General features: G+C 35.4%; 1 protein-coding gene across 1 annotated transcript in view; it reads right to left on the bottom strand.

Moving 5' to 3' along the window:
• Window positions 1–16,830, bottom strand: part of ASCC3 (activating signal cointegrator 1 complex subunit 3) — a 261,017-nt gene that overhangs the window by 198,882 nt on the left and 45,305 nt on the right. Inside the window, 2 exon segments of the mRNA XM_033054769.1 lie at window positions 16,008–16,133; window positions 16,686–16,827. Of these exon segments, the coding sequence (XP_032910660.1) occupies window positions 16,008–16,133; window positions 16,686–16,827 (268 nt within the window).

Genomic DNA, 16,830 nt, shown 5'->3' with positions numbered 1-16,830 from the left:
AACTAAGAAAACTATTACAATTTTGGGGTTTTTTTGAATGCTGCTTCTAACTCGTGATTAAACATTCCCTCTCCAGACCTTTTAGACTCCACATTTGTCAGACACTGAGAGTTTTATTGAATTACTCATTTCTCAGAAATGGCAAAATTCTGGACAGTTCATAACAGTGACTGCTGTTCAAGAAACAAAACTTTCACTACAGAAGATCCAGAGACCATCCAGAGAAGACCAGAAGAATTCAATTAAAAAACAAATTGCAGTGAAATTTAGTAGTATAATATTCTCCTACCAACTATGGAAACATAGGCCCTCCTTGAAAAAAAAGAGCTAGGGAAAACCAAAAAAAGTCAAAGAATAAAAAGCCTCTAACTCTGTTTTTGTGGTTTTGTTTGGTTCTTTGTTTTTTTTTTTTTTTGTTGTTTGTTTGTTTTGTTTCTCATCAGTCCTGCCTTTTGCCCTCTTGAAGACAGAAGAATGATCTATTCAAAGTCAAAAGGCTTTAGGGAAAATATTTACCTCCATATATGACAGATGAGCGTTTACATGCCTGAAGCAATTTCTACAAATATCCTTGTAAGTCTATAGTTACACTGTCACCAATTTTATATATAAATTATTCTCTTGATGAATAACACTATACAAACAACTGCCACAGCCATACCTTTTTTACACACTACTGAATTATTCAACCACTTACTCTTGTACTAAAAAGACAACATTGAGAAATATTCTTGGGTTCAATGTATAGATTAAATCCTAAGACATCTGCATGTATATACCTCAGATCAGTTTAAAGGAAATGACAGGACACCACTACGGTACTGTAAGACTTTCACTGCTCTGAGTTAAAAAAACTGAAACAGCTTGGAGGATCTCCACCCCTCACTGGGAGAGCTGTGTTGTGTTCATCAACCTAGTTATAATATGACAAAAGATTATAGACAGACTGATTATACCCTCTGGTGATTTCATTTGAGGAAATGGAAAACAAAGTGTTTCAGAAAGATTTTTCCATAAAAGCAACTATTTCTACAAAAAATGTGCATAAGTTTTGGCATCCAAACAGACACATGGGAGAGCTTCTGATTTCAGTGACACTGTTGCAAACTCAAAAGTATCCAATGTCAAGAGAATTATTACAGATTATAGCAATGAAATGGAGATCAGAACACAGCCTCCTCTTGGAGCTTTCTGATGCCATTTGTGAATTACACACAAAAATTACCTTGAACTAATGCAGCTGAAGGAAAATTGGCATCAGTTGTGGCATTTCCTAACAAACTCAGAAGTTAAAATCTTATGAGGATAGAAGGATTTGGGTTTAATTTAATCACATTTCATCCATATTAAATGTAACCCAAAAAAGGTTTTTTTTCCTCATAAGATTAAAAAATATCTTAATGCTCTGCAAAGCTAAAAGTATGGGAGAGTGAAAGAGAAAAAAATGTACACATTCAAAAAGAAAATATTTAAAATCTACATTCAAAATATCTACAGATTTTTAAGAAACATTTTTAGATGTCCTGGTCTGGTATTTATTTACATCTCCACTATCTTTCTGACTTCTCCTGATGGAGCAACGAGGAAATTGATGATGTTTATATGCTACAGTCTATTCTTTACGTTTCGTTGGGGTTCTTTCCAATGCAAAGAACACTTTCATAATTTCTTATACTTAAATATAAATAAAAGACACTTCTAGCTCTGTTGATGGTATATTGCTCTCATAATTTATTCCCCTGGGAAAACAGTGCGTCTCTAAGAGGAAAAAAGCATTACTATTAGATGCACACTGACTCAAAAGCAACTTCATCAAAGAGTTAATATAGAAAAACCTTTCCTAGTTGTTCAAGAATACAGACACTGCAGGGTAAAGGGAGAAACCCAACAAATTATAAGGAAAGACAACGAGGGCATTGAGAAAGTAGCCATATACATTCTGGCCATTGGTGAAAGAAAAGTTAGGCTACTAACATGCAGCATAGAAACTGAAGTCCTTTTTTCTAATCCATATAAAATGGTTTAAACTAACATTTCCCAAGTAAAGAGATTATGAAATGTTATGAAACCACACAAAAGTTACTTTTTAGAAATTGGATTCTTCTATGAATCACCCTTTATGAACTAGCTGGAAAAATCAAGAGAAATTTATTATTTTTCTTCCATATTCTTGTTGCAGTTTTGAAAGAATGTCACTACTAATATAAAAAAAAAATCTAAGCAGGAAGTTGTGTTGATGAGGGCATATGTTCATCCCAGGAAAAGGTGTGGCTACTCCAACTAGCCTACACAGATAACTGGAAAATTTAGTCAAAATAGAGAATACTGACAGAGAACAGCAGATAGTTTTTGGCCAAACCTCAAAAGTAGTGACAATGAGGAAGAGACAAGGTATCAGACAAAAGAGATCAAACCCTCCCATTTCACATAGACTTATGTGAATGACTGAGGTATGGATCATGATAAAGACATAAAACTTTCTGAAGCACTCTGTCCAGGGTATTTACATTCAGCAGTTCTCAGGAATTAATAATCTCAGGATTAATGGAAGATTAATACACTGAAAACTACAGATTCTCAAAACCTGAAAAACTGATGAAGAAGGTAGCTCCTACCTTGCAAACAGGACCACAGAGTTAACAAACCTTTCACACATACTTTGTAAAGTGCTGCAGGCTATACTTGAACCAGATATTTTGTTTTCAAAGAATCATAGAATGGGTCAGGTTGAAGGTATCACAGTGGGTCTGTGGTCGGGTCCAACCTCCCTGCTCAAGCAGGGTCATCCCAGAGCACAGAGCACAGGATTATGTCCAGATGGTTCTTAAATATTTCCAGCAAGGGACAATCCACAGCCTCTCTGGACAATCTGTTCCAGTGCTCAGTCATGCCTACACTAAAGTGCTTCCTCGAATTCAGGTGGAACTTGTGCATCAATTTCTACTTTTTGCCTCTTGTCCTATTGATTGTAACCACTAAGACAAGCCTGGCTCCATCCTCTTGGCACTCTTCCTTCAGCTACTGACAGTCATTGATGAGGTCTTCTCTCAGTTGTCTCTACAGTTTGCTGTTGTAGTAGTTATTAATACGCAAATATATTTTTTTTTCTCTGATGTAGTCAGATTATTGGTACAAAATTTGAGTGAGGTATTCATTTAGCCTAGATGACAGATGTGACAACATGCCACAAAGTCTCCATGTAAGGAATATGCACAGAAGGAAGACAGTCTCAAACGTAGAGATCCAGAAGGACAAAGGTCCACAGGTGTCAAAATCAAGTGGAAACGGGCTCAGGAACACAGAAAATTATTTCCAACATAGTCTTAGATGACTCAGTGAAAATATGTCCATCCTTTTCAGATTCAGGAAACACAGAAGACGGAATATTTGCAAGTAAGTTTCCTTCTTTATATCATGTTTTATGATAAGCAATTCCTATTAATGACTAAATGAAATCATCTTCCTCTATGTTTTGTTTACTGAAAATGAAAAGTTCTTAGTTGCTATGTTTTGTTTACTGCAAATGAAAAGTTCTTAGTTGCCTTCTCCTTGTTAATTCCCAACAAGCTATTATTATATAAGGCATGTTTATTAACAGAAAAACTAAAAATAACTTCAATGTTATTTGATGTGTCTGTTTCCAATATTCTAACTGAAAGATCAGGTAGCAGGGCAATTTCAAATTTCCAACTAAAATTCAGAAACATTTATTTTGTTGCAAAAAGATATAAAACACACAAAATCTGTTTCCCACTTTAAGAGACTTTATTTTTTGCTCCTTGTTGTTCTGCTGAGTGAAAAAATTGGACTTCAAAAAGTTTAAAAGTTTAACTGTATTAGTATTTATTGTGTGATCTTGAGGTTAGTGCAAACTGTAAGGCTCAGCTGAATAGCTCATCAGCTCAAAGTCAATCTTCTAGTCATACAGCTCTTCTATCTCAAAATATTTTAAAAAACATTTAAAAGTATTTGGTGATTTCTAAGTTAATCCCTTGATGAACCATTTCAGTCCCATTCCTATCACTGAAAGACACAGCCTATTGTTATCTAAGATGAAAGATTCATTTCTTAAGGGGCATACAGAAATTTATGCTAATTAAAGACAACATTAAAATCAGACAAACTATAACGTGTCTAAAATATTTTGAGTGAGAGTTCATTTTTAAAATGTTGCAGCATTTCAGAATTAGCTTATAACTCCCTTGACTTTGAAAATTCTCACTTTGAGATTACATTTCTTAAAAATTAAAAACAATTTTGGTCTTTGGTATAATTTGAATTAGAATTTAAGATACTATCCTGAATTTCACTTTAAACGAAGACCGAATACTCCTAAGAATGAAATTCTGCCTTCGGGGAGGTGATCAAACTAAAGCAGACTACTGCATTCTTTCACACACGTATTTCAAAATTCCACTGAGAAGTGGCTATTCCCTAAACAGGGTGCAGCAGAAGCACATTATTCATTCTCCAGTTTTAATTACCAAAACAACTAAAACTACTTTGACTTGTTTTAATTAAAAACTTTACAGATTTCTGCATGTGCTTTATACTAAAGTCCATATTCATGGCAATGACATATATGTGAGTCCCTAAAGAATGAAAAATCAACACTTAAAAAGTTTCTTTCTCAATTTAAATATTTCACTTGTTATGATCATTTAATGAGGCCAAAAAAATAACAGCTGCAAAGTCACCAGGTAGACATAATTGGATTTCAAATATTACAGTGATTAAATACAAGGGGAAAAGAATGCTTTGAACCAGAAAGCTGCGTTTCTTTTGAGCTACATGCAGCTGCTTCACTCTACCTGAAATGCTTCTTGGATTTTTACTGGTCATTGGATTTACAATACATAAAAGTCACCCAAATTAGTCAGTTGAACTTCAGAAATTTGAGCCTAAATATTATCTTCCTTAAAAAATAAAGCAAGGAACCTTGTTTTTATGAGCAGGGTAACAACATTTCATATTACTGTAAAGTTTTGAAGCACAGATCTCTTTCAGTATTTTATTTTTAAATTATCCCTAATTAATTCAATACTATTTTATACATGCAAAAGCATTAATTCTAAATGTTCATGTAGAAGTGAATATTTAATCTGGTAATGCAGAAGGTACTTCAGGATAGTGTTTACAAACTATTTACTTTAGCTTATGTTAACACAACAAACTATTTCTTCCTATAAAACCTAACAAAACCCAGAAAAACTATCAGAATGCTTTGGAAGGTAATTACAGCTGAAATTAGCAATAATTTTTACACATCAAGTAAAAATGAAAGAATGGCAAACAGAAGACTATTCCCAGGAGATTAACTATTGCTGTCATAATCTTTCTACAGCTCAATTTTTGTCTCAATTTCACTTAAATTCATACTTCTGCTACCCAAGATGGCAGCCCTGTTTTACAGTAGAGATATTAGAAGACTATTTCCTAAATTTTACAAGAAAAGACTACAAGCATAGCCAGTGTTTTCTTCTACAAGAACACAGTTATTTTGTTTTCGTGAATCGCAGCCAAACTAGCAGTGTTCACAGAAGTTTTCCTACCACAGGAAAATAAAAGGTAGGTGAAGGATGATGACCTTGTGTGATAGGGCAACCAACGTGTGAGAACAATAAAAGTTTAAGTACCAAAAGACAAAAAGCACAAAAGTTTTAAAAGCTATTTGAAAAATTTGTCCAATTACTTCTGATTGTAAAATTTATTTTTGTTTGTGCATTACCATCAACAGTGCTACAATGAAAAAGGGTACATATACTCTCACAAACCCCCCGAGATACATCTCTCAAACTAAGCCAAACAAAAACTGAAAACCTCCTTTCTGGTAGCATAATGTCCTCCAGACTAGCTGCGTCCTTTAGTAGCACACTACACAGAGTGTAGATGAGACTTTTGGCTGCCAAATCTGGGTTTGTATTTTATTAAAGAAGAACTTAAACTAGTTATAAGAATAAGAAAGTTGCTCAGAAGTGCTGCTTTTTTGCACAGAAAAACCCAAAAAAAACCCAAAACAACAACAACAAAAAACCTCCCCCCAAAACCAAAACAAAACCCCAGTCGTATTTTTTTCTTTCTTTAAGTATTCAGAACCAGCTTTGTGGGATGCATCTTTACACAAATTAAAATCCTGACAGGTAAAAGCAGGTAATTTGTTAGACTACTTCTAGGTACAGGCAGATGCACCTACTCCCACAGCAGCTCAGCAGGTGTTTTTCAGCAGCTGGTGCCCTTTACTGGTTTGCCTTTGTAAGTGTTCCCACCAGATTTTCAACTATTTCAGAGGCAGCACTACTCAGTACACTCACACTTGGCAGCTGTGTAGAAAATGAAACAGGCTTAACATTTTATTCAAATCACGCAGTCAATTTTATCTCATGTTAATATTAAAATGTCCATTTCCCTGTTCATATTTGCTACTTGCATGAAAAGGAGCAATCTAAACAGCTATAAGAATATGTAACTCTTACAAGACATTATCTACTAAATATTTTAAAGCAGTTTTTGCTTAGTGTATTATACACAGCCATGCTAGCTTAAAGAACAGACTAAAAGAAATTAAGTTCTCTATATTAACCAGTACAGATATTCACATTAGACTTTGACCCATATTATCAATTAATTGCTCTTCTCTTTGAACTTCTCTGCCCAAGAAGAGATAAACCCAGATTTTACAGAGCTCTTTTAAAAAAAAAATTTTAAAAAGCTGTACATAGAATAAACAGTCTCAAAAGGAGAAGATCTGTTAAAGTTTCAATTACAAGCTCACTAATGAAAGGACATTTGAAAATGTTATTTTTTATTCACAAGGATTTTTTCTTGCTTTATCTACACTTACTAGTAGGTTTTACCTGTTGTCATTAATATCAAACCCTTGAAAATAAAAATGTACATAAAAACACAGCCCAGACTGATACAACAAAGAGCATATTTATCAGTTTTTCATAGCATCCTTGCCCCTCTCAACACCTCCAGTGTCTTAAATGTCATTTTTTTCATGTAACACCATCAAACTTACAACATGTTAAAAGGGTCTCATTATGAGTATGTAAAGAAATAAGCTAACACACACAAAAAGATAAATCTACAGTGTATTTGTTGGGACAACAGGGCTCAAACCAGAAGATTTGACAAGGATGTAAGAGTTTTGCTTGAAGCGACCTTTGCAGTTGGGACTGCAAAGAATGTTGGTGTGGGAAGACTCCATTTACTATGCCTAGTGTTGTTCATCCTCTGCCTGTTTTGAAAAGTGCTGTGAGAAGATTCCTGTGTCGAGATAACACACTCTCACAGACATGCTTGAGCCTCCTGCTGGGAGAGAGATCATAAAGGCACTGTCTTGTGGTAAACTCATAGACACGCAAAGCCCTGTGATATACGGAGATTTGGTAGTGGGGCTGCTACTTCTCCCTTCCGCTCTGTCCACTGGGATGAGCAAAGCCTAAGGGAGTCTGTGTGTCTCTGCCTATTGGGATGAGCTAAGCCTAAGGGAGCTTGTGTCTGTGTATGTCTCTGACTCCCAGTCTCGCTGGAGAGGTAATGAAATAAATTTACTCCTTGCACCACAGCTGTGGTTTGCTGGTCACCTGTATGTGTCAATTCACACAGTATTATACAATCTACTAACAGCATCTGAAAACTAATTTTTAAAGAAAAAAAGATAAATGCCTTGGTCATCTTAAAAGGATTAAAAGCACAAGACTACAAAAGGTCTTGAACTAAACTGCACATGAGACTAGGACAAACACAACTGAAAGAATAAATGATCAGATCATATTTTAAGGACACCATTTTAAGACACTACAAGGTAGGTAAGGACATTATATTAGAGCTGAAAAGCAAGAAGTGTATTGGCCAAAAAGAAAAGATAGTCTTTCATTGAAAAGACATCTGAAAAATCTGTGTAGATGAGCTAAGACAGCACCTACTGCAAAGGAAACCTTCATTCAGTCTCATTCTAAAAGAATCCAACTTGCCCAGTGTCAAACCAAAGGAAATAAATCTGCTGTCAGTCTACCAAAAGAGAGGTTTATGGCAAAAGCAGAGAGAGAACACTATTTTAGAATAAGAAAAGAGTTACAATGCTAACTACTATGTTGGATGCTTTTTGAAAATCAGAGACATATTGTACAATCTGGAAAGCCTTGCGGGTGCAAGTGGTTCTCCAGCAATCCTGGTAAACCAAAGTTATAAGAAAGTATTTACAATACTTCCCTATTCTTATGGGACAACAGTAAAAGCCTGTTTTTGTTATACTTTTCTGGTGAAATTCCTTCCAGTTTGTATAAATATAGTCTGTTTATAAATCGCCCCATTGCAGTGATTTGATCCACATCATCATACCAAAAATAAAAGCTGCATCATATAAATAGGCCAAGGAGGATGTGGTTTGAGCAAACACAGGCTTACATCTCTGCAGTTATATAATGCCTACCTCCAAAACTCATGTGAGATGTGACTTATTTGCTTCCTTTACCTTCATTCCTCCCCATCCCAAAAGAGGTGGACTGTTTATTACTTCCACAATGATGGATAGACACATATTGTTCCAGTAAGTGCAGGCTGCTGCTCAATGAAAACCGCCTTTTGCTTTTCATAGAATCTGACGTAAGATTATGCTTCAGTTCTCATCTACCTCCAATTATTCATCATTCCCCATTTTTTTTGCATCCTACATACATCTCTTATAAAGACAGAGATTGGCTTGACTATCTTCTCTGCATACAGATCTTTCTTAAAAATAAAATAGTAGAAATCTGGCAAGCTGAGGGAGGCAAAGAGAAGGATATATAAAATAGTGGCCTATTAAAAAGACTTTGCTACTTTGGTAATCAACTCTGCATTAATGGGAAATACACAGTAATTTCACGACTATAAGGCCCACCCTTTTGACTAAAATTTTCCCCTGAACCCGGAAGTGCGCCTTATAGTCTGGTGTGGCTTATATAATGGACAAAGTCGCAAAATTTGCAAACCCAGAAGTGTGAGCCGCAATGGGGAGGTGGTGCCGTGGGAGCGCTGAATCACGAGGGGGGGTGGGAGTGGGCAGCCGCAGCCGGCAGGAGCTGCGCGGGGAGGGAGGGAGCTGTCCCTGGCCGTGGCCCAGGCGCGGGGAGAATGAGGAGCCGCAGGGCGGCACCGGGCATGGGGGGAACAAAAAGCTGCCAGGCGGCGGTGGCCGCGGCCTGGGAGCGGGGGGAAGGAGCCGCCAGTGGCTGTGGCGGCTGAGCTGCAAGCCGAGGTGCACCAGCCAGTGCCAGGCGGGAGTGCCTGGGCCCACCGCAACTGCAGCCGCTGTACAGGGGAAGCCGGGACCTGCGGCTGCGCGGTGGTAGCCAGGAGCTGCGAGTCGCGCCAGCTGGTGCTGGGGCCCGTGGCACAGGGAAGGCACCTGGGGTTGCGTTTAAAGGCTACGCCAATCTGTGAAAAGTGTTTCCAATTTGAGCACATGCCAGTAAACTCCACAATCGCGGGATTCCATTACTAATTAGTTACTTTGTTGCACGCAGTGCAGATCTTCGCTGTAAAAATAAAGTGCGCCTTATAGTCCGGTGTGCATTATACGATCTACAAAGTTGCGAAATTTGCCGACTCCTGGGGGGTGCGCCTTATAGTCCAGTGCGCCTTACGGTCTTGAAATTACTGTGTATATATATATATATATATATATATATATATATATATATATATACATATCCCATATACATGTTGTACACGTGTGTTTTACATATATAGACATAGTTTATAAAGATATTTTAACTATCTAAAATGTATATGTTACTGTCTTTTTTAAGTCGGTGATAATGTTGGACTAAGAATGGATGATAGACGCCAGAGAAGTCACACCTGCCAAACACAGAGATACTTCAGAGAAAATAGCTTCCATTTCTTATCCTGCATTTAGAGATAGGTCCTCTCAAAGACTGCAATAGTATCAAACACCTTTTCAGTGAGTCATAAATGACAGTTCTCAAATTCTAAAGGTAAATCACAATCCTTAATGACAAGTACCACTGCATTTCAAAATTTCATTTAAAAACAATAATTATAAAACATATTAGACTATGCAGTTTCTCCTTTGTCTTTTACTATATATACTTTAAAAGAGAAAATCTTTATGCTTCATTCTTTTCCCTCTTGTTTCAGCACTAGCTTAAGCTAGCTTATTCTGATATTCTAGGAAACTTGCTTTATATATTTTGATACAGACTTCAGATACGCAAAAATACTCTCCTATTAGGATAAAGTAAATATAGGTGTAACTATGTTTGGAACAATAATCTCAGATTATTGGACAAAATTATCCATCTGTTAAGTATTTCTTAACCACATATTTATTCCTTTATATTTACCTACTTCATCACTAATCCTCCACTGGTGTCAAGCTCCTGGTTACTGGAGAGTGGTCATAATTGCTGATCCTGCCAAGTTGTGCCCCTAAGAACTCTAGCTCACTCCAACTGAGACATTCACTTGTCATGTTAGATCAAGGAACCCAGATTTTCACATTTCGTTATGTAATTAATTCAAAATTGCACTATAAAATTCATAAAGCCTTGCTATTCCTGCAATGTACCTGCATTTCAAATACCATATCAAATCTAGTTGACATGATCATATCAGGTTTCTTTTTTCTCTAAACGATTTAAGTTTTGTTGTTGTTCTAAAGGTGTTACACAAAATAAATAAGGTTAGTAATCTGGCATGCATTAAACTCAGTGATCCTATTGAAAAAAAACCCCATCTTACTGGCAAAAGCATATTAAAACAGTAGAAAGGTCTTATGGATCCAGAAAAATGTTATAGTACCATTACTAGTATTAAAGCTATATCAATAAAGTAAGACTTTTTTTTCAAAATAGCTTTTGATTTATCAAAAGGGGAAGATGTTCTCCATTGCTGAAAGAAAAAAGTCATTTCTTAGCATTCAGGAAATCGTCTAGTCACATCTATCTGCAGTGAAAGCTGCAGTCAAGTGAGACACATGTTTGAAAATATTGCATTCAATGATTTACATTCAAGTACAGCAAGTGTCTTTCAAAGGTGAAGTAGTAACCAGCCACAGAGCATGTTTGTGTTTCTACAATGTGAGATTATAGGTAAATCTTAAAATCAGACTACCACTTTACAGCATGCACTTCATAGCAATAGATCTTTTTGATGAAGAGTTATTAAATTATTTTACCAAGAAACAGGATTGTCTTAATGGAAAATACGATCATTTTATATAAGCTGGACAATAAACTGCTGGTTTGGCATGAAGCACATATTTTTTGCTTGCTTTTACCCAAAGCAATAATATTTATTCCTAGAATTTTAATGAAACAATGCCTAAAAGCTTCATTTAAAGGTAAGTGAAATCATCAAACAATTTGATTTAGAAATTTTCCATAGTATCTGAAATTCTAAAAAAAAATTATAAAATACCATTAACTCACATATTGAAGAAAACTAAGCCAGAACTTGTATGCTTTAAGACCATCATTTAGTGTTGAATCCATAATGAAATTGATTCCAATATTTTTGTTTACCTGATATAGCACATATTCAACCTTTTTTGGAATCCCTCCCCCTGAAATATGAAGACAGACTGTAATCCCTAATATATACTACCAGCCATTAAAGCAACTGTACCTTGACAAACATGGTTTTCCTTGTCTTAAATCTAAGGATTACAGAATTTGTAAACTCTCCTCAGAGCAATTTCTGAGTATAATTAATTGGATAAATGACAAGATTTCAATAAAAAACAAAATTTCTTTTAAAAATTATTCCATATGGTTCAACTATCAATTGCTGTTTGGAAAATATGCAACTGAAATATGCACTAAGATCAACTTTGGAATTAATGATCCAATATTCTGAATGTGAAAAATGTAATTTATCCAAAAACACGCATACTTCTCTTCAGTAGACTTACCTTGTACAATTCTAAAAACAAGAAAACATTACAGGAAAAGAGAGAATATTGATTTTGCAATAATTCCTTCACATAATGCAGAGAGAAAAAAATTACCTTTCTTATTTAGCGCATTAAGCAGTGCTAGTAAAAGGAAATGGAAATAACATGAAAAAAAGAAATAAATCCTAACCTGAACACCCACTTTAGGTAAAAAGCTGAAGTAATTTTTCACTAGCAGCAATTTTTTAGATAAAACTCTTTTTCACAGTCTTGGAGAGGAACTTTCCCTGGTCTGAGTTTATGACTTTAAAGGTACATTTATTTGGCAAAAAGCTTAGTACAAAACCACCTTTATAATTAATACAAAAAATATATTTCTCTAATGGTCAAGTTGCAAGTCAACAGAGTAAAGATAATAAAGCTAAGCTTTTGCTTTCCCAATTTTTAAAATTCTCATTATTGAAACAACCTATACTTGTACAAACAATAGAACCATAATACTTCAGATTAAACTGGTGTGACCAATCAGCTACTTATGAACCACCTGTGCTTTAACTGTGGTAAAACCACAGTTCTCTGAGAAATAATAAATGCCAAGAAAAATATGGGTCTACAAAGGGGACTGGGGGTGGGATTTGTTGCCTTTCTGTAAGGTATGAGCCTTTTGCTACTCCTTCCATGGGACACAGCGCACCCTTCTATCTCTGAACACCAGCAACATTCCTAAGTAGCAGCACAGCTCCCTCCGTGCCACCAGCTCCTGCTCCCAACTCAACACACAGGAAATAAACGCTATGAGACAACACAAGTGGAGTGAGATTGCTGGAGGAGGTGAAACAGCAGTTCAGCTCACAATGGAGGAAGGTAGGAGACAAAGCTGGAAAGGAAGTTTGAGAGTGTTGAAGCCAGTTGTTTATGGCATGCTGTGGAATGTTTTTATGGCTCCTAAATTGTACAAGGTTGGTCACTCCTGATCTCATATTTGCAGTGCATAATAGGATTAAGTAGGAATGTTAGCTATAAAAATTTGGACCTTTGTCATTTCATATGCGTTTCATCTTAGCACCTGTGTTCTTTCAGGCAGTGATTTCACTAATCATGAAGTCAAACTTTTTAGGAAAGCTCTGACCCTTTGCAAGGAGGCCCTAACTAAACGACATACTTACTTTGAAAATGCCAGCCATAAGATTTCAATTAATATAGTACTAAAACTAGCTTAAACGTGTTATTTCTTCACTCTGGAGTGCAGTAGCAGATGCATTCTGGCTACACTGCCAATCCTATAAAAAAGAACCCCATGTTGATATCTGGTTTAAGGCATTGCTGCTGCCTTTGGTTGGTGTTGGTTCATAGAGGTTTTGCCATTTTTGCCTTATACTTCTGTGCTGCATAAGAAACTATTAAAAAAGGGAGCATATACATGTTTAAAATGTAGTTAATATGTGGTTTGTTAGAATTAGTGTCTAGAAGAATAAATTTCTCTCTTCTCAACCTGTGTTTACAAGAAGTAAGAAAATCTAAATATTAACTAATACTTTAAATAATTTAAAATGCAAGAATACTTCCAACTTATATGATCCAGAACTTTAACTTCTGGCCAACAGTTCAAAATATTAATTAACTCCTTACAAACTCAGTTCTGATCTCAGGAGTTTAGAAGATGAAATGCAATGGTGTATTTTGCAATAAACATTGCACGGTCAAATACTCTCACCAAACTGCTGACAATGTGATCAAAATCACATAGCTCATGAGAAACACACAAAGTTCTTAAAATTATTTTTGTGCAAATGAAAACATACAGACTAAAAAGAAAAGGAAGAAGAATATTTACAATTTTTAATGCCATCAGGATTTCCCCAAAGAATAGCAAATGCTTATAAATCTCAGTATCTAATACTCAAAACTCCAGCTACAATAAATGTCTTGATTATTCTGTGCCTTTTCTCCCTGTGGATTATGGATTGTACGTATATTGACTTGTTACACAGGCTGAGTACCTTTATGTCTAGACTAAATGTCTCACATCAAAACCCTACCATTAATGGAACCTCATAGTCAATAGCAGCAGAATTGCCAGCTTCCTCACGATGCCTTAGAAGTTCCTAGTCATGAAATATCTAGTTATATCTACTGTCATCTCTACTCTTAGCCCACCTACTCAAATATTAGATAATCCTGCAAACACATCCAGCAGAGGAGAGGTACAAAGAGCTATTTTATGAGCACCTCTACATGTTGGGGAAACACCTGAAAATCCTGATTTTTCTGTTTTTGTTTACACTAGTTAATCAAAAATAAAGCATATTGTCAGAAAATCTTCATGCACTCTAAACTAACTCCAGTTAATTGGGAAAAATTTGAAACACCAACCAAGGTGTTTCTGAGCTTAAAGGTTTAAAACAGCCTTGCAGAGAAAACAAAACAGAAGAATTTTGCCCTAACAAAGGTACATCTTGACAAAGTATGTCTTAATTTATGCATTGGTAATTCCAGCCTCTTTTAGCTCCTTGATAAAAATTTCTATATAACAAATTTCAAATCCATGAGTCTCATTAGTGAAATCAAGAAGCTGAGAAGTCGTGCACCTGGACAAACCTCACAAATTTGTCATCTGTTGTCACAAATCGATACTAAACTTGGTGGCAGGAATTACATACACGCATGCTCAAACAATCAAAATTGTATTTGTTGCTGACACTTCTATATTTGATCTCATGCAATAAGAATCATATGAGAGTAAAGTTCTAAAGAAGATTATTTCTATTTCAAAATCTCACTGTAAAACTGAAAAGCAGACCTCTTGGTGATATACAATCTACAAAAGAGAATTACTTATTAAATTTTTATAACTGATTCATTTTTTGACATTTATTTTAAATATTATATGTGCAAAAATCAGCCAACAATTCATTTCAGATAGGTATTTTCTGTCTGAACCATGTTTTTTCTGAAACCACTTTTGAAATATTAGTACTTTTTGCAAAAAGTTTACAGATTAGTAGGTAGTATTTAGTTTAGGAAAACTACTTTTTTTTTTTGCAAAAAGCTGTCATGCTGAATACTATCATATAAAACGACAATAGTGGCAGCACCTGTATTTTTCAAGAACTGTCAGTCAATTCACAAACACATTAGGTACTGTCACCTAAGCAGAAAAGAATAGATTCAGATCTTAAAATTGTCTTCTGTTTTGAAAGAGTTAAATCTTTACGTAAGACAATCTTTACTCAGAATCTCAATAATGTTCTCTGCGTATATTCTCATTTCCTGCTTTCCCAGAAAAAGGTGGAACAAATGTATCCATTGTTATATGCTGCAGGACTAAGAGACAGAAAACCTCCTCTGTACATAAAGCTTGCTTTTTATTCTCTGTTCAAATCAATACCAAATATTCCACTTTTCAATAGATTTGATATATTACAACTAGGAGTAAAAAGGTACCTGTGATGGAGTACTGCAAGTTCTAGACTGTAAATAACTAAAAATAAATTTAGTTCCCTCATCTCAGCTTTTTCACCATTTTAAATCAGTAAAAGCTGAAATGTTAACATTTGTTTTACCTGCATTTTTCCTCTCTGCTCTTTACTTTCTATCATCAAAGCATTTAGAAATGAATTTGCACGCCATACAGTCTATAACACAACATTCCACACCTCTGAACTGTATCAGACAGTAAGACAGGTGCAGAATAGTGCTGTGCAGTCAGAAGCCAACCTGTCCAGGTCAAGGTACAGAAGCTCAGGCTCACTTTCTCCTGTGATCTTCAGAAGAGAACAGAATCACTGTAATACCTTCATTTCAGTGATTCAGATCACAGCCCAAAACCATAAATAACTAAAAATGTAATGCCAAAGGAATTGAGAACTGCAACTCCTGAACAAGTAGTTCAGATCCGAAATTCCTTGAATCTGAGTCAACATGAAAGGGATTATATCACTGAACTATGTTCCCCAATAAATATTCTTCAAATTAGTAGTGAAGAAATTAACTGTCTGCATTTACCTACAACACATCACTGGAAAAACCGGCATTATTTCCAGTTAAACTTTGGTAATACAAAATAAAAACTAACTTAATATCTTTGAAATGGTATACTCACCTCATCTAAGTCTTTAATATAAACAATTTTCTCTTCAATACCAATAGGCATTGGTTCACTATGAGGTATCTTCACCTCTTCATACATTTTATTGTTTTCTCGCTGAACTGACTCTGGTAAGGCCACCTAAAAATGTATTACAGGAAAATTAATTAAAAGTATGAAAACAGAAAGTGTCACTATGTATAACTGAACAATGCTTTATGACTTCCCTTCAAAAAATGAATTTAAACCAAAACCAAATCTCACTCCTTCATTTTACAGATATCACTGAATCCCCCAAATGGAAAAGAATCAGTTTTACTATTCAGAAAACAGTCTCAAAACCCCAAAAAAGATAACTCCCTTTTATTAAATTTCAGAATCCATTAGAATTTCATAAAAGCATTTATTTTGTTGAAGTCAGTTCAAAGGTATCCAAAAGACAGAAAAACAGTATTTTAAGAATTTAAATGACCCTAGAAATAAAAGCAAATACATCAGTTGAAAAGAAGATTATTTCTTCCAGAGTTGAAATAAAAATAGAATATATCAAAGGCTTTAAAACCCTCTCCAAAGAAGCACTGCTTCATGCATTGGATTCTGAGAAGGAGCAGACTAAGGAAACAAAGGGAACCCTGCTGCACATTACTCATTGGGAAAGATGTACTGCTCAAGAAGGGTCATGCACCAACATACCTTTGCACCCCCAATGAATGCTGATGTTTTCATAGCTTCAGCTCGGGAATCATAGACATGTGGATAATGAATCTTTTCGATGCTTATCTCTCTCTGTCTACCTAGGACTGGCATACTTCGAGCATTCAGAAGTGCTAGTTCTCTG

Source organism: Catharus ustulatus, chromosome 3, assembly GCF_009819885.2.
Source record: "Catharus ustulatus isolate bCatUst1 chromosome 3, bCatUst1.pri.v2, whole genome shotgun sequence".
NCBI lineage: Eukaryota > Metazoa > Chordata > Aves > Passeriformes > Turdidae > Catharus > Catharus ustulatus.
This window is presented reverse-complemented; position numbering and strand designations above follow the sequence as displayed.